Source organism: Hypanus sabinus, chromosome 9, assembly GCF_030144855.1.
Source record: "Hypanus sabinus isolate sHypSab1 chromosome 9, sHypSab1.hap1, whole genome shotgun sequence".
NCBI classification, from domain to species: domain Eukaryota; kingdom Metazoa; phylum Chordata; class Chondrichthyes; order Myliobatiformes; family Dasyatidae; genus Hypanus; species Hypanus sabinus.
This window is the reverse complement of record NC_082714.1, coordinates 3,124,321-3,151,681: the sequence shown is the minus strand read 5'-3', so window position 1 is coordinate 3,151,681 and position 27,361 is coordinate 3,124,321. Positions and strand designations below refer to the sequence as shown.

Below are 27,361 nucleotides of genomic sequence, written 5' to 3'. Positions count from 1 at the left end.
TATTTCATTCTCCTTTACGCTCATGTACTGGAAATGACGTTAAACAATGTTGAATCTTGAAGAAGGAAGCCAAATAATGTATTTTGTTCTTCCTTCTGTACTTCTGTAGATTTGTCATATAAACCAGGGTGAGTAGTTCCTGGGGAGTATAAACATCATCATCACCAAAGATGGGCTAATGACATTATTCTGTGCTGGAGATTTTAATGCTATTCCTTTGAATTACCACTTCAGTGGACTGAACTGACCACCAAAACAAGAGTTGAGCTCTGAACTGGATGTGATCTATCCATCTCAACACAATTGTTTTTTCATTTAGACAACAGCCATGGGTAGCTCCTTTCTCTGGCATTTTGTCTCATTTTCAGATTAGAGATACATAGCAGAGAAGTAGGCTCTTCGGCTTGTTTGATGCATGCCAGCTGCACTGTCTTCCTGAGCTAAACCTATCCCTGAATCGTTCCAAATGTCTTTTAAATGTAATTGTACCTACTTCCTCTTCCTCTGGCAGTTTTGACTCATATAACCACCATCTTTGGGGAGAAGTTGTTGTCCTTCAAATCTTTCCTCCCTCACCTTAAACCTACACCCTCCAATTTTAGACTCCCCTACACTGGGAAAAAGATATGTCTATCCACTTTATCTGTGTCCACGCCATGATTTTATAAACCTCAAAAAGGTCACCCCTCTTTTGATATGTCAGTCCAGGGAAAACAATCCCAGCCTGTCCAGTCTCTCCTTATACAATTCAAACCCTCCAGTCCCAACAATACCTGTGTATCCTCTCTAGCCTATTCAAAGGTACATGCTGACTGACCAGAGGGGGACAAGGATTCGAAATTATATGCTATTTGTATTTCTCACTGCTAGTTTCCATAAGACATAGGAGCTGAATTAGGCCATTCAGCCCATAGAGTCTGCTACAACATTTAATCAAAGCTGATTTATTATCCTTCTCAACCCCATTCTCCTGCCTTTCCCCATAACCTTCGGTGCCTCGATTAATCAAGAACCTATCAACCTCTGCTTTAAATATATCCAATGACTTAACCTCCACAGCTGTCTATTGCAATGAATTCCACAGATTCATTATCCTCTGGCTAATGAATTTCTTCTCCTCTCTATTCTAAAGGGACATCTACACATGTGAATTTACAGATATAAATAAAGCCTAGAGGAAATGGGACAGTTTCATTAGATCAGAGAAAGTCAAGGTCTAACTAAGACTTTCAGAATTATGAAAGACTTCAAAAGTGGTACACGTGAAGAGTTTCTCCAGTGACTGAGATACTGGCATGTCAAAGATTATAACCAGAGTGAGGGCAGAGGATTGAGTTCCTGCTACACTCTCCCTCCACCCCATAGAGTTTTACAACAATCCTTTAAAGAGGGATGTAATAAGATAGGAAAAGGATATAAAATTACCTTCACTCTATCCACAAAAATTGGAATTTCCCGGTGGCTAACCATTTTAATTCCTATCCCCATTCCTATTCCAACATGTTGATCCATGTCTTCCACTTCTGCCATTATGAAGCCACTCTCAGGTTGGAGGAGCATCACCTCATTTAGGTAGCTTGTGATCTGATGGCATGAACATCGATTTCTCTAACTTCTGTTCATTTTTCCTCTCCCCCTTTCTTTTTCTTCAATTCCCCACTCAGGCCTCTTATTTCTACTTTTCACCTTCCTATCATCTCCCTCTGGTGTCCTTCCTCCTTCCTGTTTTCCAATAGTCAACTCACCTCTCCTATCAGATTCCTTCTTCTCCAGCCCTCTACCTTGTCTACCCATCAACTCCCAACTTCTTATTTCATCTCTGCTCCCCCACCCACTGGGCTTCACCCATCATTTTTCTAGCTTGTCCTCCTTCCCCATCCTCTACCTCATTCTGGCTTCTTCCCTCTTCCTTTCCAGTCCTAATGAAGGGTCTTGGCCTGGAACATCAACTGTTTATTTATTTCTATAGATGAACCTTGACCTGCTGAGTTTCTCCACCATTTTGTGAGAGTTGCTCTTATTTCTAGCAACTGTAGAATCTCATGTGTTTAAAATTCCCTGGAGTAGAGAACAGTTAAGGTAGTGGCAGCAGTTGAAAATTATAACAGTAGAATGTTTAGGGGCTAAGCTAGTCCTTTGGCCTTTTATTATGCACCCTCCCACATCTCTACCTAAGAAACTGTGATTGTTAGTATTTCCCACTCAGAAGCATCTTCTCATTGATACTTTTCCTTCTAACCATTAGGTTTTGTGTTGATGATTGGACTGGTGACCTTCTACCGTATAGGCCCCTATACTCACCTCTCTTGGTCTTGCTACCTGGACATTGGTGCCTGTCTCTCATCGACACTTGCGGCAGCCATGCTAATCTGGAACATATTACACCGGCGGGAGGACTGTATGACACCCCGCGTTATTGTTATCCGTCGCTCCAGGCCACGCTTTGAGAATGACTACGTGGAATCACCATGTTGAACCAACGCAGAAAGGAGCGGGCAGCAATTTGCACAAGTGTTCGAGAGTTGCCAGATCTCTGCTTACTCATGAAATAACCAAATCTCTGCTTTCAGCCGCTGTCTGGAAGGTTGGACGAGGTGGGCACACAGTGGGAGAAGAAGAAACAAAGGCTTTCAACCTGAACACAACTAACAATTCTGACTTGACAGCAACATAAATCAAGACAATATAGCACAACCAAACAGTACGGCAGGATAAATGTATGGGAGTAGAAGTTCAGCATCTGAAGGAAACAGATTTCTTTCACTGGGTTTAAAGCAATTCCTGTAATTTAATTCCCAATTGGCTTAAGATTCTTACTTCCAAACAGTACCTGGTGCACCATTAAGATGAGCACGAGGGATTGGATCTTGTGAGACAGACAATAGTGTGAAGTAGAATCTTACTTCACTTCCTTCAGTAAATATATCACCCAAGTATGAGCATCTGCTCCCAAGCATCAACATTTCATTTTGGATACAGAAATGTACAGAATGTTAAATATTTAAAGGAATAGTACTCAAAAAGCTAGGCTTTAATTTAAAGTAACTATTTAGATGAGACACAATATATATTTCAGGCACAAAATCTGGATGAACTTAGCAGGTCAGATAGTATCTATAGAGAGAATAAATAGTTGACATTTCAGGCTTCTGCATCAAGAATGTCGATTGTTTATTCATTTCCACAGAGTTCCTCCAGCATTCCGACATCTGCAGAATCTCTTGTGTTTATGATATACATTTTATGTAATATTTGACTAAAAGGTTAAGAGAGTGGCTTTTGTTATCTGCCCTTTGCATGGGAAGCCCAGAATGCAATTAGACAGATATACTGTACTCAGGAAAATGTATACAGCAGGAGTTGAAAATTAAAGAACTGCAAATCAAAACATAAAAACAGAAATGCCTCCCTTTCCCTCTCAGTTATCTGACTGTTACAGTGCAACTATCAGTTACTTCCATTTCATCATAAGTTTCAGTGTATAGAGCACGTCATTGGAGTGAAAAACATTTGATAAGGAGCCTCAGGAAGGGAGAGTCAGAGATGTGAGCATTAAGTTTCAGATGGAAGGATTTAAAAGGGAGAATTCCGGACATGGGTTTCTGTTGGGACAACGATTAAGATGTTTAAAGCCATAATGAAGGGATTGTGATCATCTTGGAGAGGAGTAAAGCTGAAGGAAATCACAGAGGTGGAGAGGAGCAACACGTCAGAGGGATCAGAAAACAAAAGTGAGAATCTGAAAATCAGGACTTGGGTTAACTGGGAGCCATCACAGGTCAATGAGTATGGAAGTGATGCACAAAGAGGGTGGTTTGATATGTGTCCCTGGCAGTTCTGTGGGGCAGTTGAGTCAATAGATGACCAAGGCTGGTATGAGGTCCCAGTAGCAGAAGAGCTGAGGCAGAGCCAGTGTTTACTGATATGGGAATCAATCTCATGGATGGTGAGGAGATATGGTCCAAAACTGAGGAACCAAGGAGAGAAAGGGCTTTGGTCTTCCTCATAGTTACATAGAGGAGATGTCTGATTCACCAAAATGGAGGGACAGATGGTAGGGGGAGGGGTGTCGGGAGAGATGGTGAAGACAGAGTTGAGTAGCCTCAGAGGACATGTGGAAACTGATGCAAATCTTGACGGGCAACACATAAGTTAGTTGGAGGAGGGGGCCAAGAACAGACCTTGGGCAAGGTTGTGCCAGTAACCAAGAGGAGTCTGCTCTGTCTTTACTCAGGAGTCTGTTCTCTGAAACACCCTATTACAGCCCCCTATACAGACTGCCCAGGAAGAACTGGATACCATAAGACATAAGAACAGAATTAGGCCATTTGCCCTATCGAGTCAGTTCCTCCATTCAATAACTGACTTACTATCCCTTTCAACCCCATTCTCCTGCCTTCTTCTCATAACTTTTGAAATTTCACCAATCAAGAACCTATCAGCTTCTGTTTTAAATATACCCAGTGACTTGGCTTCCATACCGTCTGTGGTAATGAATTCCACAGATTCACTACCCACTGATTAATTCTTCCTCATCTGTTCTAAATGGATGTCCCTCTATTCTGAGGCTGTGCCCTCTGGCCATAGACTCACCCACTATAAGAAACATCCTCTCCATGTCCACTCTATCTGGTAGGTTTCAATTAGATCCTCCTCTTGTTCTTCTAAACTCCAGCTAGTTCAGGCCCAGAGCCATCAAAGCTCCTCATATGCCTTTCATTTCCAGGATCATTCTCATGAACCTCCTCTGGACCCTCTCCAATCCCATCACATTCTTCTTAGATAAGAGGCCCAATATTGCTCACAAAACTCCATATACGGTTTGACCAATGCCTTATTAAACCAATGCATTAAATTCTTGCTTTTATATTCTAGTCCTCTCAAAATGAATGCTAACATTTCCTTTACAGGTGTCAGCCAGCTCCTGGTCATAGCACCAGGTGAGCAGACACATCAAGTCCAGATGCCAGCCTAGAACCACTGGATGGTGAGGCCCCTGGCCATATCTGGTGGGCAATGGGTCATTCACCAGCCTCTACAGCCTACCCTCTCTATTAAAGCAAAACCTCTTCCTGCTAATTTTGATATCCCATCTCCTCTGTCTCCTGTTAACCTTTGTTCAAAGTGTAAAGTATATATATGTCACCATACACAATCCTGAGATTCATTTTCTTATAGGCATTCACAGTAAATACAAAGAAACAAAATAATAATAAATAAACAGTAAATAATCATCTTTAACCCCACCCCTCACTATCAGCACTTCATTTTGTTAAAGGCCATAAGACATAAGAGTAGAATTAGGCCATTTGGCCCATCAAGTCTGCTCCACCATTTAATCATGGCTGATCCTTTTTTTACCCCTCTTCAGCCGATTCCACAGTCTTCTCTCCATAACCTCTGATGATGTGTCCAATCAAGAAACTATCAAGCTCTGTGTTAACTATACCCAACAACCTGCCCTCCACAGCTACATGTGGCAACAATTTCCACAAATTCACCACCCACTGGCGAAAGAAATTTATCTGCATCTCTGTTGTAAATGGATACACCTCTATCCTGAGTCTGTGCCCTCTTGTCCTAGACTCTCCGACCATGGGAAACATCCCTTCCACAACTACTCTGTCTAGGCCTTTCAACATTCTAAAGGTTTCAATGAGATCCCCCCCTCATCTTTCTAAATTCCAGCAAGTACAGACCCAGAGCTATCAAACATTCCTCATATGATAACACTTTCATTCCCGGAATCATCTTTGTGCACCTCCTCTGAACGCCCTCCAATGCTAACACTATTTTTTTCTGAGATGAGGAGCCCAGAACTGTTCACAATACTCAAGTGAGGCCTCACCAGTGCCTCAAAGCTTCAGCATCACATCCCTGCTCTTGTATTCTAAATCTCTTGAAATGAATGTGAACATGGCATTTGTCTTCCTCACCACCAACTCAACCTGCAAGTTAACCTTCAGGGTGTTCTGCACAGGACTCCCAAGTCTCTTTGCTCTTTATTCCAATTCTCCCACAAGCATATCTGAAAAGCTCTGTGAGAAGGTTTTGAAGATCCAGCAAGTTATCTCCAAGATATATTGATAAATACTATCTATCAATTGTCATTTCCAAATGTGATCAATAGGTTTCAATAGGTCCAATTTAATGTGAGAGAAAATCCCAGATTTTTGGATTTTCTCCCTGTTTAGAAAATAGTCTGCACATTTATTTCTACTACCAAAGTGCATGACCATGCATTTTCCAATATTGTATTTCATTTGCCACTTTCTTTCTTATTTTCCTAATCTGCCTAAATACTTCTGCAGCCTACCCGTTTCCTCAACACTACCTACCTATCCACTAATCTTCGTATCACCTGCAAATTTGGAAACAAATCCATCTATTCCATCATCTAAATCATTCATATGTAGCATAAAAAGCAGTCCCAACACCGACCCCTGTAGAACACCACTAGTCACTGGCAGCCAACCAGAAAAGGATCCTTTTATTCCCACCTGCTGCCTCCTACCAATCAGCCAATGCTCAAACCATGTAAGTAACGTTCCTGTACGCCACGGACTCTGAACTTGATAAGTAGCATGTGTGGCACCTTGTCAAAGGCCTTCTGAAACTCCAAATATACAACATCCACTTCATCCTCTTTATCTATCCTACTTGTAATCTCCTCATAGAATTCCAATGGGTTCAGCAGGCAAGATTTTCCTGGAAGAAAACCATGCTGACTTTGTCCTAACTTGTCCTGTGTCACCAAGTACTCCATAACCTCATCCTTAATAATTGACTCCAACATTTTCCCAACCACTGAGGTCAGGCTAACTGGTCTATAATTTCCTTTCTGCTGCCTTCCTCCTTTTTTTAAAGAGTCATGCCACTTTCACCAATTCATCTTCAAAATCATCTTTGTTGAATTCTTATCCTTGCTCAGCCTGCCTTCTCCTATTAGTCCTCTGGTCCTGTCCAGCTGTCCCATTGTGAAATTCAAGTAGGTACACAATCTGAATCAGGTTTATTATCATTGACGTATGACATGAAATGTGCAGTACAGTATAAAGACAAAAATCTATACATTTCAGAAATAAATAAATAGTACTTTTTTTGCACAAGGTATTGTTCATGGGTTCATGGACCAATCAGAAATCTGATGGCAGAGGGGTAGTTTTGTTCATAAATCACATCAAATTAATTACAACATCAGGTCGGGCTCAGTAAATGGCACCTAACCTCAGAGAGAGATACAGTGCAGAAACAGACCATTTAGCCCACCAAGTCCGTGCCAACCATCACCACCCATTTATTCCAATTCTCCCACAAGCATATCTGAAAAGCTCTGTGAGAAGGTTTTGAAGATCCAGCAAGTTATCTCCAAGATATATTGATAAATACTATCTATCAATTGTCATTTCCAAATGTGATCAATAGGCTTCAATAGGTCCAATTTAATGTGAGAGAAATGTATACAATATACATCCTGAAATTCTTTTTCTTTGCAAACATCCACGAAAACAGAGGAGTGTCCCAAAGGATGAATGACAATTAAATGTTAGAACCCCAAAGCCCCCCCAGCTACCCCCTCCCATTCACAAGCAGCAGCAAGGCAACAACCCCACCCCACCAGCAAAAAAGCATCAGTGTCCTCTACCGAGCACTCAAGCATGCAGCAAAGCATCAATAAAGACAGATTTGCAAAGACAAAGACTACTTGTTCACCTGGTAATTCAACATATCACAGGTTGTCTCTCCTTAATAAGGGAAAAAAAGGTATCCTCATTTTACATTCTGACATTGCTCTTTGTGGAAAGTTACTGTCTGCAGGTTGGTTGCCCCATTTCCAACATAACAATGAGTCATGAAATACAGTGGGATTTTTTGAGATTGTTGAGAAAAACACCAAATGAACATACCAATTTCTTTGCAGTTTTGTGACAAAGTCAATGACAAAGTAAATTTAGTATGTATATATCACCACATATCATCTTGAGATTCATTTTCTTGCAGGAATTTTCAGGAAAATAAAGAAACACAACAGAATTTATGAAAAACTCTATATAAACAAAGAATGACAAACAACAGAATTTAAACAACTTATTGCACCACAGATCAAATGTGGACTCAGCGCTAGTAGGCTTGCGTGTCAAATGCTTGCAGGTGGTAAAGCTTTTAGCGGTTCTGCATGTCTATATATAGACATCAAAGAATGGATGCTCACTGCTCAGTCACGTGTAGTCCATTCCTGAGAGCAGTAAAACTGATGAGGATTAGCCAATAATTCTCAAAATATCTCAAATGTGCTGTTTAATTTAGATAAACTAGAATCAGGATCAGGTTTAATATCAGTGGTATATGTCATGAAATTTGTTGTTTTACAGCAGTGATACATAATAATTTAAAATCTATAAGTTACATTAAGAAATATATTTTTAAATTAAATTAAAAATGCAACACAAAAAGAGAGCAAAAAAAGGGGGGAAATAGTGAGATAATGTACATGGGTTCAATGTCCATTCAGAAATCTAAAGGCAGAGGGAAGAAGCTGTTCCTGAAACATTGAGTGTGTGTTTTTAGGTTCCTGTACCTCCTCTGTGATGGTATAGAAACATAGAAAATAGGTGCAGGAGTAGGCCATTTGGCCCTTCGAGCCTGCACCGCCATTCAGTTTGATCATGGCTGATCATCCAACTCAAAACCTTGTACCTGCCTTCTCTCCATATCCCCGATCCCTTTAGCCACAAGGGCCATATCTAACTCCCTCTTAAATATAGCCAATGAACTGGCCTCAACTATTGCTTGTGGCAGAGAATTCCACAGATTCACCACTCTCTGTGTGAAGAAGTTTCTCCTCATCTTGGTCCCAAAAGGCCTCCCCTTTATCCTTAAACTGTGACCTGTGTTATCAACAAGACGCAGGCATGTTCCAGGTGATGGGAGTCCTTAAAGATGGATGCCACCTTTTTGAGGCATTTCCAAAAATTTTTTTTACATCACACTAAGATTCAGATTTGACAATTTTTTCATTGTTAAAAAAAATTCAGATTACATACAGATGGTACACACATTATTCAAGATTTTTCTGAAAAGATAGCAATGCACTAGTAACAGGACAATGCCCAGTTGTAATCCAACAGCAGAAACTACCTAGGTTATGGTTCTGTCCCTTGTAATAGTAGTGAGGGCTACACAAATATTATTGGTAAATTAATATCACTTCTCAACCCACTGAAATATCGCAGGAAGTTTCACTGTTGTTAACTCTGGGGACTCAGTTTAATGTTCAGTTTTACTGTTCCCATAGCAGAACAGTGCTTGCTGACACAGCAGGCTACAGGAACTGAAGTGCACATCTCACATGACCTTCCCATCTACTAATGGAGTGTAGATGTGGGAAGTCGGCCTGCGGAAGTGCAGTTCCCATTATATAGCATGCAATCAGAATTTTTCCTTGCACCAAATCTAATTGAGTCAGTTGTACATGCAGCCAGAGAACAAATTCTAAGTAAGGGGTTTTAAACACTAATATACTCTATGAGCCAACTGGAAGGTAAACCAATTATACTCAAAAGCATGAAGCATAGAAGTTAGGCGGCATGGTGATGTAACACTTTACAACCCAGGTTCAATTCCTGCTACTGTCTGTAAGATGTTTGTACATCCTCCCCCATGACCAAGTGGATTTCCTCCTACGTTTCAAAGAGTAAGGGTTAGTTGGTTAACTGTTCACAAGGGGGTAATAGGGTGAGGCTGGCTCATTAGGCTGGAGGGGCCTGTTACCATGCCGTATCTTGATAAATAAAAAGTTGCTTTTATCATTCTGTCCCATTGCTCAAGATCCAAATACACAGAATTTTCTCTACTTTGCTGAATGGTTTCAGAAAGGGCTAAACTGACTCATGGGAACTGACTTAAGTTTTTTACCAATGTGATAACTGGTATAATACGTTGATACAAAATGTAAGTATTGTATATTTGAATTACAAGTATCTTCCAAGCTTTAAATTGAGATTTTTTTGTACTGTTAAAGTGCATTTGATACAATTCTGGTATAGACCAGTTAGTTACTGAAGGTATATCTTGTATAGATAATTTAAAAACCATGCATTTCCAAACATAACACTCATACAATCAAATTATTCTAAGTTTGTATTCTGTGCAATATCTTCTCCATCTTTACTAGAGGATATCCAGGATAACGTGACAATTTGAGCATCGCTCACTGGTCAAATTTCAAATTGGCCTTCAGTTAGTGTAGTGTTCATAAAGAATGCTCTGAGGTGCAGTTAGAAAAGGCTACTTAATCCAAAGTCGATATCTGGAACCATAAGACCATAAGACACAGAAGCAGAATTAGGCCATCAGCCCATTGAGTTTGCTTTGCCATTCCATCATGGCTGATTTAATTTCAAACCTATTTTTCTGCCTTCTCCCAATAACCTTTGATACCCTGACTAATCAAAAATCCAATCACCACCACTTTAAATATAAGCAATTACTAAGCCTGTACAGCTGCCTACGGCAATGAATTCTACAAATTCACCGGCCTCTGGCTAAAGAAATTCCTCCTCATCTCTATTCTAAAGGGACATCCTTGCATTCTGATACTGTGCCCCCTCATTTCAGACACTCCCACCAATGGAAACATCCTCCCTGCGTCCATTCTATCTAGGCCTTTGAATATTCAACATGTTTCAATGAGATCACCGTCATTCTTCTAAACTCCAGGCCTGGAGCCATCAAATGCTCAGCTTCTAAAAGCCTAGAATCTAGGGGTTCCCAAACTGGGGTCCACGGACCCCTTACTTAATGGCACTGGTCAATGGAATAACCAGGTTGGGAACCCCTGGCCTAGATACATAGAACATACATATCTGCATTCCTGCCCATCCTGGAATCACCTACACTGTCTCAGTAACATCAATTCTTTTCTACTTTCCTTCCCAGTGATAGCTGATTCCTTCACCTTGAGATGCTTGATAATGTTAAAAGTGGTACAGAAATACAAATTATTGTGAAATTATTGATCATTTAGATACCATCAAAACTCTGGAAACCTACTGCATAACTGCCTCTTTCTGGGTACACAGTCTGACGCGGCCTGGTGATGTAGCAGTTAGCATAATGGTATTACAGCACCAGCAATCAGGGTTCAATTCCTGCTGTATAAGGAGTTTCTACGTTCTCCCTGTGGGTAGGGAAGGTCCTTAATGAATACTCTGCTTCAGTATTCACCTTGACAAATGTGAGGTCAGCGTAGAATAGGCTAATGTGCTGAAAAACATCAAGGTTAAGAAAGAGGATGTGCTGGAACTTGTGAAAAACATTAGAATAATTAAATCCCCAGAGTTGGATGGGATATACTCCAGATTACTCTGGCAAATGAGAGAAGAGATTGTTGCACTGCTGGCAATGGCCTTTGTGTCCTCACTGACCACAGGAATAGTCCCATAAGACTGGAGGATGGCAAATATTATATCTTTGTTCAAGACAGGCAATAGGGATAACCCTAGGAATCTAGGAATTATATTCATGTGAGTCGTACATGGTGGGAAAACTATTGGAGAGACTTACAATCATTTGGAGAAGCATAGTCCGATTAGGGATAATCAGACATTGAGGGGCAGGAGCAGAAACAAATGACATCTGCACCCACTACCCTTAATAAAACCATGCACATTCTTGATTAAAGAGCATTTCTGTAAATACTGGCTTAAAATATCCCTCAGAACTTTTCAATTTGTCTACATTGATGTTAAGCTGACCAATCTGCAGATATAATTTCAGTATACTAACACAAGATATAAATGTTATGACAATAGTTTTTTGTAGTAGCAGCCAGTAACATCTCAGACTGACAATGAATGATTGCCATAAAACATTAGAACCTGTTAAAATAAATTGTTATTTGAGTTCTGGAACCCTTTCATGATACAGTAATTTACACAAATCAACAGAACAGATTAAAAAATTAACAATCCTACACTTCGGCATCCCCACACTTCAATTCAAAAGCAAAGAAATAAAATAAACAAAGAACCAGGCCCCACGAATAACCTTTTAATCTCTTAACATTTTAAAACACAATTCAACAACTTTGCAAAGTTCACAATGGGAGAAATAAGGCCTGGATTCACAAAGGAATGAAAAGAAGTTACCTTACCTCTTGATAAGTTTAATTGATTTGAAAGCTTCATCCATATCCCCTATAGTTAGATAAAAGCTGAAATTCAGCATGGCATCACGTGTTGTCTTGTCACAATCCTCTAGCCCAACAAAGTCCCGCAAGGGCCGCCTCGCTACCATTTGTGGAATTGGAGAGCCAGGCGTCGATTCTGGTTCATTCTCAGTCACACCTGACTAGAATTAAACCAAAAATTTGTTAATGGGCTAATAGAGTACAATCAGGAAATATGCAACACTAAATAATATCCTGATGAAAGGTCTTGGCCCAAAATGTCACCTGTTAAATCCTTTGCAGAGATAACCATATAACCATCACAGCACGGAAACAGGCCATCTCGGCCCTCCTAGTCCATGCCGAACTCTTAATCTCACCTAGTCCCACCTACCCGCACTCAGCCCATAACCCTCCATTCCTTTCCTGTCCATATACCTATCCAATTTTACCTTAAATGACACAACTGAACTGGCCTCTACTACTTCTACAGGAAGCTCATTCCACACAGCTATCACTCTCTGAGTAAAGAAATACCCCCTCGTGTTTCCCTTAAACTTCTGCCCCCTAACTCTCAAATCATGTCTTCTCGTTTGAATCTCCCCTACTCTCAATGGAAACAACCTATTCACGTCAACTCTATCTATCCCTCTCAAAATTTTAAATACCTCGATCAAATCCCCCCTCAACCTTCTACGCTCCAATGAATAGAGACCTAACTTGTTCAACCTTTCTCTGTAACTTAAGTGCTGAAACCCAGGTAACATCCTAGTAAATCGTCTCTGCACTCTCTCTAATTTATTGATATCTTTCCTATAATTCGGTGACCAGAACTGCACACAATATTCTAAATTTGGCCTTACCAATGCCTTGTACAATTATGCTGCCTCACCTGCTATGTTCCTCCAGCATTTTGTGTGTGTACTCTGTATTTCCAGCATCTGCAGATTCCCTTGTGTTTTAAATAATATTCCTACTGGTCAGATAAGTTTACTTTGACTTTTAAATAATCCCTACTGTTTCTTTCTTAAGATCCTACAGCAACAACATTTGTTAAAAGACAGTAAGATATTTGCCATGTTCAATGTGTTCACTGTCAGTGGACTGCTCAACAATAGCTATGTATTACAACACATGCAGACACATTACAAACACATTACAACACATCAGAATCAGAATCCGATTTTATATCATTGGCAGATGGCATAAAATGCACAATGTTGTCATGAAATTTGACAGATTAATCCCAAGATATTCCAATATGTACAGTATCAAGTAACATATTGTTCTCAGCACTTCAGTAATTCCCACCTATCCAAAAGGGAAAATACAACAGGTAAATATGGCAATGTTACATCTTCAGAATCATCTCTCCTAACACCGCTCTATAACAGTGGTTCTCTAAGTGGGCCATAGCCAAGATATTAAGCACTTTTTCATTCCTGGTTGGAAGAATATTATATATATTATAAATAAAATATCCTATTCAGTTTTGAAATGGTTTTATTTTTTCATATACACATGTAGCATATTGAACATAAAATATACAATAGATTTACTAATCAAGGAACTTCAATCTCCACATCAAATATAACCAATGACTTGGCCTCCACAGTCATCTTTGGCAAAGAATTCTACAGATTCACACCCTCTGACTGAAGAAATTCCTCATCTTTGTTCTCCAGTTGCAAGACAAAGTTTGTAAATCCTTTGCAATTACCTAGTTTTCTACATTAATTACTCATTAAAAAAAACCATTGCTACATGTCTCAAGTTTGCAAAAGACCACCGGGATCTTCCACAACTCTTCTGAGTCAATGTTCTGTGAACTGATGAGACAAAGTTGAACTTTTTGGCTGAAATGGACACCGCTATGTTTGGAGGGAAAAGTGGAATGCACACCAACACCAAAATTTCATCCCAACTGTGAAGCATGGTAGAAGGAACATCATGGAGGAAGTCATGGAGAGGCTGTCTACGGTGTCTCTGTGGGTGGAAGTTAGGAATAGGAAGGGGTCAATAACTCTACTGGGTGTTTTTTATAGACCACCCAATAGTAACATGGACATCAAGGAGCAGATAGAGAGACAGATTCTGGAAAGGAGTAATAATAACAGGGTTGTTGCGGTGGGAGATATTAATTTCCCAAATATTGATTGGCATCTCCCTAGAGTGAGGGGTTTAGATGGGGTGGAGTTTGTTAGGTGTGTTCAGAAAGGTTTCTTGACACAATATATAGATAAGCCTACAAGAGGAGAGGCCGCACTTGATCTGGTATTGGGAAATGAACCTGGTCAGGTGTCAGGTCTCTCAGTGGGACAGCATTTTGGAGATGGTGATCACAATTGTATTTCTTTTACCATAGCATTGGAAAGGGATAGGATCAGACAAATTAGGGAAATGTTTAATTGGAGAAAGGGGACATATGAAGCTATCAGGCAGGAACTTGGAAATATAAATTGGGAGCAGATGTTCTCAGGGAAATGTATGGCAGAAATGTGGCAAACGTTCAGGAGATATTTAAATGGTATTCTGCATACGTACATTCCAATGAGACAGGAAAAGGATGGTAGGATACAGGAACCATGGTGTATAAAGGCTGCTGAAAATCTAGTCAAGAAAAGCTTACGAAAGGTTCAAAAAAAAGGTAATGATCGAGATCTAGAAAATTATAAGGCTAGTAGGAAGGAGCTGAAGAATGAAATTAGGAGAGCCAGAAGGGGCCATGAGCAGCCCTTGGCGAGCAGGATTAAGGAAAATCCAAAAGCATTCTACAAGTATGTGAAGAGCAAGAGGACAAGACATGAGAGAATAGGACCAATCAAGTGTGACAGTGGAAAAGTGTATGTGGAACCGGAGGGGATAGCAGAGGTACTTAATGGATACTTTGCTTCAGTATTCACTACGGAAAAGGATCTTGGTGATTGCAGGGATGACTTGCAGTGGACTGAAATGCTTGAGCATGTAGATATTAAGAAAGAGGATGTGCTGGAGCTTTTGTAAAGCATCAAGTTGGATAAGTCACTGAGACAGGATGAGATGTACCCCAGGCTACTGTGGGAAGCGAGAGATGAGATTGCTGAGCCTCTGGCGATGATCTTTGCATCATCAATGAGGACAGGAGAGGTTCTGGAGGATTGGAGAGTTGCAGATGTTGTTCTCTTATTCAAGAAAGGGAGTAGGGTTAGCCCAGGAAATTATAGACCAGTGAGTCTTACCTCAGTGGTTGATAAGTTGATGGAGAAGATCCTGAGAGGCAGGGTTTATGAACATTTGAAGAGGTATAATATGATCAGGAATAGTCAGCGTGGCTTTGTCAAAGGAAGGTTGTGCCTTATGAGCCTGATTGAATTTTTTGAGGATGTGACTAAGCACATTGATGAAGGTAGAACAGTAGATGCAGTGTATATGGATTTTAGCAAGGCATTTGATAAGGCACCCCATGCAAGGCTTATTGAAAAAGTAAGGAGGCATGGGGTCCAAGGGGACATTGCTTTGTGGATCCAGAACTGGCTTGCCCACAGAAGGCAAAGAGTGGTTGTAGACAAGTCATATTCTGCATGAAGGCCGGTGACCAGTGGTGTGACTCAGGGATCTGCTCTGGGACCCCTACTCTCTGATTTTTATCAATGACCTGGATGAGGAAGTGGAGGGATGAGTTTGTAAATTTGCTGATGACACCAAGGTTGGGGGTGTTGTGGATAGTATGGAGGGCTGTCAAGGGTTACAGCAGGAGATTGACAGGATGCAAAACTGGGTTGAGAAGTGGCATTTGGAGTTCAACCCAGGTAAGTGTGAGGTGGTTTATTTTGGTAGGTCAAATATGATGGCAGAATATAGCATTAATGGTAAGACTCTTGGCAGTGTGGATGATCAGAGGGATCTTGGGGTCTGAGTCCATAGGACATAGGTTGACTCTATGGTTAAGGCGGCAGATGGTGCATTGGCCTTCATCAACCGTGGGACTGAGTTTAAGAGCAGAGAGGTAATATTGCAGCTATATAGGACCCTGGTCAGACTCCACTTGGAGTACTGTGCTCAGTTCTGGTTGCCTCACTACAGGAAGGATGAGAAGGACGTGGAAACCACAGAAAGCATGCAGAGGAGATTTACAAGGATGTTGCCTGGATTGGGGAGAATGCCTTATGAGAGTAGGTTGAGTGAACTCTGCCTTTTCTCCTTGGATCGACGGAGGATGAGAGCTGACCCGATAGAGGTGTACAAGATAATGAGAGGCATTGATTTTGTGGATAGTCAGAGGCTTTTTCCCCAAGGCTGAAATAGCTAGTGCAAGAGGGCATAGTTTTACGGTGCTTGGAAGTAGGTACAGAGGAGATGTCAAGGGTAAGTTTTGTTTTATTTATTTATTTGTTTGTTTGTTTGTTTATTTTTTTTTACACAGAAAGTGGTGAGTGCGTGGAATGGACTGCTGGCGTCAGTGGTGGAGGCGGAACCAATAGGGTCTTTTAACAAACTCCTGGATGGCTACATGGAGCTTAGAAAAATAGAGGGCTATGGGTAAGCCTAGCTAGTTTAAAGGTAAGGACATGTTCGGCACAACTTTGTGGGCTGAAGGGCCTGTATTGTGCTGTAGGTTTTCTATGTTTCTATGGTCTGGGGCTGCTTTGCTGCTTCAGGGCTTGGACAGCCTGCAATCATTGAAGGAACAATGAATTCAAAATTGTTTCAAGACGTTTTTTTACAAGAGAATGTTGGGGTAGCAGTCAGTCAGCTGAGGCTTAATAGAAATTGGATGATGCAACAAGACAACTATCTGAAATGCAAAAGTAAATCAACAACAGAATGATCTAAAAAGACTCGGAATGTTTCGGAATGGCCAAGTCAGAGTGCTGACCTTAACCCAATTGAAATGACCTGAAGAAAGCTGTTCATGCAAGATATCCCAGAAATAGAGAGATACTTTATCGACCCCAAAGGAAATTACAGTGTCTAGAGTAGCAGTACAAGTCTATAGATATACCAATATTATAAAAGAAGTAAGAAAGAATAAAAAATTAGTTACCTCAAACATCTAACAGGAGGGGGTCATTACTTCCACAGGTTTAGGTTGACTCATTATAAAGCCTAATGGCTGAGGGTAAGAATCTCCTCTTGTTGCACTCTTTGGAGCAGCACAGTTGTCAGAGTCTATTACTAAAAGTGCTCCTCCATTCAGCCAAGGTGGCATGCAGAGGGTGAGAAACATTGTCCAAAATTTAAAAACACAAACACGAGGAAAACTGCAGATGCTGGAAATTCAAGCAACACACACAAAATGCTGGTCTTCGTCTTGGCCCGAAATGTTGACTGTACTTCTTCCTATAGATGCTGCCTGGCCTGCTGCGCTCCACCAGCATTTTGTGTGTGTTGATTGTCCAGAATTGTCAGGATCTTCCAGAGGGCCTTTATTCTACCACAGCCTCCAGTGTGTCTAGTTTGACTCCTATAACAGAGGCAGCCTTTCCAATCAATTTATTGAGCCTGTTGGCATCATTCATGTTGATGCCATTGCCTCAGCACACCACCACAAGGAAGATTTTACTGGCAACAACAGACTGGTAGAATGTGTGAAGGAGAGGACTGCACACTCCAGAGGACCTCAGGAAGGAAAGGTGAAGCAGGCCCTTTTACACACAGACTCTGTGTTGGTGTGCCCCAAGGTAATTGTAGTAGTAACAGGGAGCAGTGCAGGCTTAATATTCCTAACGTCAAATTATCCAGAATACAATGGAAGTGCCACACAGCTGCTCAGCACACTCCTTCAGGACCTTGAGGCTCACACTACCCAGTCTCAATGCTTCAGTTTCCCCAGAGCCCTTCTCACCTGCTCAGTGGTGAAGGTGAGTCCATGATGATAGATAAACTGAAACAGTTTTGTATGGAGGAATGATCTAAAATTCCTCCTTGCCCTGGTGTAAGTCTCATCAGCAGCTGCAGGAAATGTTTGCTGGAGGTTATTGCTGCTAAAGGAGGTTCAACCATTTATTAAATATAAGGGTTTACATACTTTTCCAGCCTGGACTCTGAATGATTAAACAATGTGTTCAATAAAGATATGCAAAGTGCAGTTATTTGTGTGTTATAAGCTTAGGTTGATTGTGCTTGTCTATTTATTGTGACTTAGTTTTTTCAGTTGGAGAGAGAGAAATGGGGAGGACCACTGGAAAATGATGTTGCTGAGGTAGTAATGGGGGACAAAGAAATGGCAGATGAACTTAATGGGTACTTTGCATCAGTCTTCCCTGTGTAAGACACCAGCAGTGTGCCAGAGGTCCGTGAGGTTAGGGAGTTGGCATGAGTGCCATTGCTAGTACAAAAGAAAAAGTGCGAGGTAAACTCAAAGGTCTTAAGGTACATAAGTCACCTGGACCAGATGAACCGCATTCCAGAGACTTGACAGAGGCTGCTGAAGAGATAACGGTTGCATTGCTCGTGATCATTCAAGAATAACTTGATTCTGGTATGGTCACAGAGAACTAGAAGCTTGCAAATGTCATTCCACTCTTTAAGAAAGGAGGAAGGCAAAAGAAAGGAAATTATAGGCCAGTTAACCTAACCTCAGTGTTCGGAAAATGTTGGAGTCTATTATTAAGGAAGACGTTTCGAGGTACTAGGAGGCTAATGATAAAATTAATCAAGCTCAGAATGGTTTCTATAAGACTATAAGGCCACAAGACATAGGAGCATAAGTAGGCCATTCGGCCCATTGAGTCTGCTCTGCCATTCAATCATGGGCTGATCCAATTCTTCCAGTCATCCCCACTCCCCTGCCTTCTCCCCATACCCTTTGATGCCCTGGCTAATCAAGAACCCATCAATCTCTGCCTTAAATACACCCAAAAACTTGGCCTCCACAGCCCCTTGTAGCAACAATTTCCACAGATTTACCACCCTCTGACTAAACTAATTTCTCTGCATCTCTGTTCTAAATGGACGTCAATCAAACCTGAAGTCATACCCTCTTGTCTTAGACTCCCGTACCACAGGAAATAACTTCGCCATATCTAATCTGCTCAGTCCGTTTAACATTCAGAATGTTTAGAAATATAAAAAACCTACAGCCCAGTACAGGCTCTTTGGCCCACAAAGCTGTGCCGAACATGTACTTACTTTAGAGATCACCTAGGGTTACCCATAGCCGTCTATTTTTCTAAGCTCCATGTACCTACCAGGAGTCTCTTAAAAAACCCTATCGTATCCGCCTCCACCATCATCAGCAGCAGCCCATTCCACACACCCCCTCATCCTCCTGAACTCCAGGGAATACATCCCAAGAGCTGATAGATGTTCCTCATACAGTAACCCTTTCATTCATGGAATCATTCTCGTGAATCTTCTCTGAACCCTCTCCAATGTCAGTATATCCTTTCTAAAATAAGGGGCTCAAAACTGCACACAATACTCCAAGTGTGGTATCACGAGTGCCTCATAAAGCCTCAACATCACATCCCTACTCTTATATTCTATACCTCCAAAAATGAATGCCAACATTGCATTCACCTTCTTCACCACTGACTCAACCTGGAGGTTAACTTTCAGGGTGTCCTGCACAAGGACTCCAAAGTCCCCTTGCATCTCTCCATTTTGAATTCTCTCCCCACCTAAACACTTCTTTGCTCATTCCCCTAAACTATCTAAGTTTCTGCAGGCTCTGTGTTTGCTCAACACGACCCACTCCTCCACCTATCTTTGTATCATCAGCAAATTTAGCTACAAATCCATTAATACCGTAGTCCAAGTCATTGACATACATCATAAAAAGCAGCAGTCCCAACACTAACCCTTCTGGAACTCCACTGGTAACTGCCAGCCAGCCAGAATAGGATCCCTTTATTCCCACTCTCTGTTTTCTGCCAATCAGCCAATGCTCCACCCATGCTAGTAACTTCCCTATAATTCGATGGGCTCTTATCTTGCTAAGCAGCCTCATGTGCGGCACCTTAACAAAGGCCTTCTGAAAATCTAAATATGCCAAATCCACTGCATCTCCTTTGTCTACCCTACTTGTAATTGACTCAAAAAATTGCAGTAGGTTAGTCAGGCAGGATTTTCCTTTCAGGAAACCATGCTGGCTCTGACCTATCTTGTCATGTGCCTCCAGGTAATCCGTAATCTCATCCCCAACTATCGATTCCAACAACTTCCCAACCACTGATGTCAGGCTAACAAGTCTATAGTTTCCTTTCTGCTGTCTCCCACCCTTAAACAGCAGAGTAACATTTGCAATTTTCCAATCATCTGGTATAATGCCAGAATCTATCAATTCTTGAAAGATCATTGTTAATGCCTCCCCAATCTTTGTAGCTACTTCCTTCAGAACCCAACGGATTCCATCAGCCCCAGAAGATTTATGCACCCTCAGATCATTAAGCTTCCTGAGCACCTTATCAGTCATAATTTTCACCGCACAAGCTTCACTTCCTTGACACTCTTGACTGTCCGATATACTGCCGATGCCTTCCACTGAGAAGACCGATGCAAAATACACATTCAGTTCCTCTGCCATATCTTCGTCTCTCATTACCATATCTCCAGCATCATTTTCTATTGGTCCTATATCTACCCTCAACTCTCTTTTACCCTTTATGTACTTAAAAAGCTTTTAGTATCTTCTGTGATATTAGTCATCAGCTTCCTTCCATAATTCATCTTTTCCTTCCTAATGACCTTCTTAGTTTCATTCTGCAAATTTTTAAACAATTTCCCAATCCTCTTTCTTCCCACTAACTCTGGCTTCCTTGTATGCCCTCTCTTTTGCTTTTACTTTGGCTCTGACTTCATTTGTCAGCCAAGGTAGTGTCCTTCTTCCATTCAAAAACTTCTTCTTATTTGGAATATATCTGTCTTGCACTTCCCTCATTTTTTGCAGAAACTCCAGCCATTGCTGCTCTGTTGTCCTTCCTGCTAGTGTCCCTTTCCAGTCAACTTTGGCCAGTTCCCCTCTCATGCTATTGTAATTTCCTTTATTCCACTGAAATACCGACTCACTGGAATTTAGTTTCTCCTTCTCAAATTTCAATGTGAACTCGATCATATTGTGACCACTGTTCCCTAAGGGTTCCTTAACCTTTAGCTCTCTTATCACTTGCAGATCATTGCACAACACCCAATCCAGCACAGCCGATCCCCAAGTGAGCTCAACAACAAGCTGTTAAAAAGCCATCCCTTAGACATTCCATAAATTCTCTCTCAAGGTCCAGTAGTGGCCTGGTTTTCCCAATCCACTTTCATGTTAAAATCCCCAACGATTATCCATGGCATTGCCTTTCTGTCATGCCTTTTCTACCTCCTGCTGTAATTTGTAATCCACATCCCGGCTGCTGTTTGGAGGCCCATATACAACTACCATTAGGGTCCTTTTACCCTTGCCATTTCTTAACTCAACCCACAGAGACTCTACACCTTCTGGTCCTATGTCATCCTTTTCTAATGATTTAATATTATTTCTTATACACAGAGCCACACCACCCCCTCTGCTTACTAACCTATCTTTCCAATACACTGTATATCCTTGGACATTCAGCTCCCAATGGCAGCCATCCTTTAGCCAAGTTTCAGAGATGGCCACAACGTTATTCTTGCCAATCTGTAGCTGAATTTCAAGATCGCCCATTTTATTTCTTATGCTGCATGCATTCAAATATAACACTTTCAGTCCAGTATTTGTTTACTGTTTTAACTGCACCACGCCTCTATTGCCCTGTAACTCATCCCACTGGCTGTGATTATGCTCCATTTTCTGCCTGTCCTTTCTATCATCTCTGTTCCACACTGTTTGATTTATTTCTGTTTTCCCCTTCCTCAGCCCTATCACTCTGGTTCCCATCCCCCTGCCAAATTAGTTTAAACCCTCCCTAACAGCTCTATTAAACCTGCCCGCTAGGATACTAGACCCCTTTGGGTTCAGGTGTAACCCATCCTCTTTGTATAGGTCATACCTTCCCCAGAACAGGCCCCTATGATCCAGGAATCTGAAGTCCTGTGCCTACACAAGTCAGTTAACAAGGATGAGGTCTCAGAGTACTTAGAGGCATATGATAAAATAGGCCATAGTCTGCATGGTTTCCTCAAGGGCAAATCTTGCCTGACATATCTCTTCGGTATGAAGATAGGTGGACAGGCAGGCAGTTTTGATGAAGTAAAGGAGCTATAGAAGGATTTAGACAGATTAAGAAAATGGACAAAGAAATAGCAGATGGAATACAGTATCAGGAAGTATATGGTTATGCACCTTGGTAGAAGAAATGAAAGGGTTGACTATTTTTGAAATGGAGAGAAAATACACAAAAACTGAGGTGCAAAGAGACTTTGGAGTTCTTGTGTACAATTCCCTAAAGGTTAATTTGCAGGTAAAATCTGTGGTGAGGAAGGAAAATGTAATGCTAGTATTCATTTCAAAAGGACTAGAATATAAAAGCAAGGGTGTAATGTTGAAACTTTATAAAGCATTGCTGAGGTCTCACTTGTAGTATTGTAAGCAGTTTTGGGCCCCTTATCTGAGAAAGGAGGTACTGAGACTGCAGAGGGTTCAAAGGAGGTTCACTTAAATTATTCCAAGATTGAATGGCTTGTCATATGAAGAGCACTTGATGGGTCTGGGCCTGTATTCACTAGAATTCAGAAGAATGAGGGGTGACCTCACTGAAATCTATCGAATGGTGAAAAGCCTCAACAGAGAGGATGCGGAGAGGATGTTTCCTATGGTGGGAGAGTCTAAGACCAGAATAAGAATCAGGTTTATTATCACCAGCATATGTCCTGAAATTTATTAACTTAGCAACAGCAGCAGTTCAATGTAAACACAAAATACAGAGGAAGAAAAAAAAAGAAATAAGTAAGTAAATCAACTACAGTAACATATATTGAATAGAAAAATTGTGCAAAAACTGAAATAATATATATTAAAAAAGTGAGGTAGTGTCCAAGGGTTCAATGTCCATTTAGGAATCGGATGGCAGAGGGGAAGAAGCTGTTCCTGAATCGCTGAGTGTGTGCCTTCAGGCTTCTGTACCTCCTACCTGATGGTAACAATGAGAAAAGGGCATGCCCTGGGTGCTGGGGGTCCTCAATAATGGATGCTGCCTTTCTGAGACATCGCTCCCTGAAGATGTCCTGGGTACTTTGTAGGCTAGTACCTAAGATGGAACTGACTAGATTTACAACTTTCTGCAGATTCTTTTTGGTCCTGTTCAGTAGCCCCTCCATACCAGACAAGTGATGCAGCCTGTCAGAACATTCTTCATGGAACAACTATAGAAGCTTTTGAGTGTATTTGTTGACATACCAAATCTCTTCAAACTCCTAATGAAGGGTCCTGACAAAGGGTCTCGGCTCGAAACGTTGACTGCTCATTTCAACAGATGCTGCCCAACCTGCTGAGTTCATCTAGCTTGTTTGTATGTCCTAATGAAGTATAGCCACTGTCTTGCCTCCTTTATAACTGCATTGATGTGCTGAGACCAGGTTAGGTCCTCAGGGATCTTGACATTCAGGAACTTCAAATGCTCACTCTCTCCACTTCTGATACCTCTATGAGAATTGGTATGTGTTCCTTTGGCTTAGTCTTCTGGAAGTCCACAATCAGCTCTTTCGTCTTACTGATGTTGAGTGCAAAGTTGTTGCTACAACACCACTCCACTAGTTGGCATATCATAAGACCATAAGATATAGGAGCAGAAGTAGGCTATTTGGCCCGTCCAGTCTGCTCTGCCATTCAATCATGGGGCTGATCCAATTCTTCCAGTCATCCCCACTCCCCTGTCTTCACCCCATACCCTTTGATGCCCTGACTAGTCAAGAACCTATTTATCTCTGCCTCAAATACACCCAATCATTTGGCCTCCACAGCCGTTCGTTGGAACAAATTCCACAGATTTACCACCCTCTGACTAAAGTAATTTCTCCGCATATCTTGTCCCTATATGCTTTCTCGTCTCCATCTGAGCTTCAACCAACAAATTTATAGATGGTATTTGAGCTATGCCTAATCACACAGTCACAGGTATAAAGAGAACAGAGCAGTGGGTTAAGCACACACCCGAGGTGCACCAGTGTTGATTGTCAGCGAGAAGGAGATGTCAATCTGAAGTCTTCTGGTTAGGAAGTCTAGGATCCAATTGCAGAGGGAGGTACAGAGGCCCAGATTCTGTAACTTCTCAATCAGAATTCTGGGAATGATGGTATTAAATTGCTGAGCTGTAGTCGATGAACAGCATCCTGACATAGCTGTCTATGTTGTCCTGGTGGTCTAAAGCCGTGTGAAGAGCCACTGAGATTGCATCTGCCATTGTGATGGTAGGCAAATTGCAATGGGTCCAGGTCCTTGCTGAGGCAAGAGTTCAGTCTAGTCATGACCCACCTCTTAAAGCATTTCATCACTGTAGATGTGAGTGCTACCAGGCAATAGTCGTTAAGACAGCTCACATTGTTCTTCTTAGGCACTGGTATAATTGTTGCCTCTTTGAAGCAAGTGGGAACTTTTGCCCATAGTAGTGAGAGGTTGAAAATATCCTTGAATACTTTCGGCTGGTTGGCACAGGTTGCCAGAGGACACAACCTCAGAATAGAAGGGCATCCTTTTAGAACGGAGATGAAGAGGAATTTCTTTAGGCACAGAGTGATGAATCTATGGAATTATTTTCCAGGGACAGCTGTGGAAGCCAAGCCTTTATGTCCCTTTAAGGTAGAAGTTGATAGATTTTTGATTGGTCAAGGCCTGAAAGGAAATGAGGAGAAGATTGGGGCTGAGAGGAAAATTGGATCAACCACGATGAAATGGCGGAGCAGACATAATGGGCGAAATGGCCTCATGCCGCTCTTATATCGCGTGGTCTTATAGTCTATGGTCTTAGCCAAAGGATGGCGAATCTGTGGAATTCAATGCCACATATGACTGTGGAGGCAAAATCATTGGGTATATTTAAAGTGAAAGTTGATAGATTTTTGATTGGTCAAGGTGTCAAATGACATTGAAATGGATAGTAAATCAAACATGATCGAAGGGTGGAGCAGATTCAATGGGCTGAATGGCCTTTTCCTGCTCATAGGTCTTATGACCAGAGTTTACAGTTTCCATATTCATCTCACATGAACCTCCAAAATCTAAGGCTGAAGTAAGTCATCCCTGATCCTGTGGGATTTCCTACATAGAAGCCATTTGAAACATCTGAATATTTTTGTGAAGGTGAAGTGCATATAAATTATTAGGTGGACTTTGTTAAGAGTTGGGCCCTTCTCCTTACCTTTTTGGAGAAATAATAATACGGGACCTCTAGGCCCAGCAAAGCCTCATGGGATTCCATCTTGGGAAAAATGTCCTGCAGCAAGAGGCCATGTTCCTGTGTGCTGAAGAATGATATCACCATGACATCCACCTGTTGGAATAAGAGTGTGCAACAGGAAACAAGTTAAAACAGCACAACGTGAAGGTTTGATTTGTTGTAAACTGAGAGTGGGTCATCTACAAACAAAGGTGCGGTATCATTAGGAGAGCTATCACTAGCAATCACACAGAGCAATCACTACTATCACAACAGAATCTTCCTGCGTTACAGATATTAATAAGATTGAAAAAGAACAGAGAAAATTTACAAGGATGTTGCTGGGACTTCAGGACCTGAGTTATAGGGAAAGGTTGAATAGGTTAGGATTTTATTCTCTGGAGCCAAGGAAAATGAGGAGAGATTTGACTGAGGTATATAAAATTAAGAGTATAGAAAGGGTAAATGCAAGTAGAATTTTTCCACTGAGGTTGGATGAAAGTAGAACCAGAGGTCATGGGTTAAGAGCAAAAGGTGAAATATTTAAGGGGGAACTACTTCTCTCAGAGTGTAGTGCAACTTTGAAACAAGCTGCCTGTGCAAAATGTGAATGGGAGTTCAATTTCAACATTTAAGAGACTTTTGGAGACGTTCATGGATGGGAGGGGTATGGAGGGCTATGGTCCAGACTCGGGTCAATTGGACCAGCAGAATATCACTTTAGCACATACTAGATAGGCCAAAAGGTCTATTTCTGTGCGGTAGTGCTCTGTGACTCTACCTTTCAAACCACCCAAATACATTACCAAAGGTTCTGATGTAAAACTTCAAAATTGAAGCTTCTCTCCAAATATCCAGCTTATTTGATTTACTACATGGATGCTAACCACGTTTCATATCAAAACCTTCAGCAATCTTCATGGAATTTAACCTCGTGATTACTATATGTTAGAAAGAGAAAGAGAAAGAGAAAGAGAAAGAGAAAGTCACTGGAATTATTCCATGATGCTGTAGTCAGGTACCTACCTTGCACTCTGTGGAACTGGTCTCCATGCTGGCAGTAATGTTTGCCTGCCTTGTTGTTGAAGCAGCCAAAGATGCCTCGCACACAAACAGTTTGGGTTCATTCTGATCCCAGAAGTGACTGGTTGGATAGCGACCCATCAACTTGTGCATCTCAGAAAGTCCTCTGCAGATTTAATCACATGTTCCACACATGACTGAAGTGCTTTTGGCTGTGTTTGATTAGTTAATGAGCTCTTAGTTGCTGCAATATTATACATAGATGGTCAAATGGAAACTAGCCCCATTGAATATAGAACAATATCCACAGTTCAAATCCTTTGGCTCAAGTTGTTGTGCTGACCTATATAAACTAACTCCATGATCAATGTAACCTTTCCAACCTACCCAGTACATACCCCTCCATTTGTTTTTCACTCATGTGCCCATCTCAGAGACTCTTAAATCTCCCTTTTATATGAGCCACTACCACCATCTCAAGCAACACATTCCAGCTACTTATCACTCTCTGTAAAAAAACCCACCTCTGACCTCTCTCCTAAACTTTCCTCCGCTCACCTTAAAAGGACGTCCTCTGGTATTTGTCATTGCCACTCTGGAAAAAAGGTGCTAGATGTTCACTCTATCTGTGTCTTTCATAACCTTGTAACACCTCTATCAAGTCACCTCTCATCCTCCTTTACTAAAAATGGAAAGCCCTAGCTCACTAAACCTTTCTGCATCAGACACTAGCCCAGTCAGCATCCTGTTAAATCTGCTCTGAACTCTCTCTAAAGCCTCCACATCCTTCCTAAAATGAGGTGACCAGAAAGAACACAATATTCCAAGTGTGGTCTCACCAGAGCTTTATAGAGCTGCAACATTACCTTGTAGCTTTTCAACTCAATCCCCTAACTAATGAAGGCTAATG

The 27,361-nt window shown here is 41.3% G+C and overlaps 2 protein-coding genes across 2 annotated transcripts in view; one reads left to right on the top strand and one right to left on the bottom strand.

Moving 5' to 3' along the window:
• The window catches only part of tmem204 (transmembrane protein 204), a 39,444-nt gene extending 36,819 nt beyond the window's left edge, over positions 1–2,625 (top strand). Inside the window, exon 4 of the mRNA XM_059978863.1 lies at positions 2,246–2,625. Coding sequence (XP_059834846.1) covers positions 2,246–2,475 — 230 coding nt within the window. The 3' untranslated portion in view covers positions 2,476–2,625. The remainder of the gene's footprint in view (positions 1–2,245) is intronic.
• The window catches only part of ift140 (intraflagellar transport 140 homolog (Chlamydomonas)), a 218,852-nt gene that overhangs the window by 108,034 nt on the left and 83,457 nt on the right, over positions 1–27,361 (bottom strand). The window contains exons 16-18 of the mRNA XM_059978862.1: positions 26,455–26,617; positions 25,411–25,542; positions 12,155–12,351 (exon numbers count right to left, since the gene is read on the bottom strand). Coding sequence (XP_059834845.1) covers positions 12,155–12,351; positions 25,411–25,542; positions 26,455–26,617 — 492 coding nt within the window. The remainder of the gene's footprint in view (positions 1–12,154; positions 12,352–25,410; positions 25,543–26,454; positions 26,618–27,361) is intronic.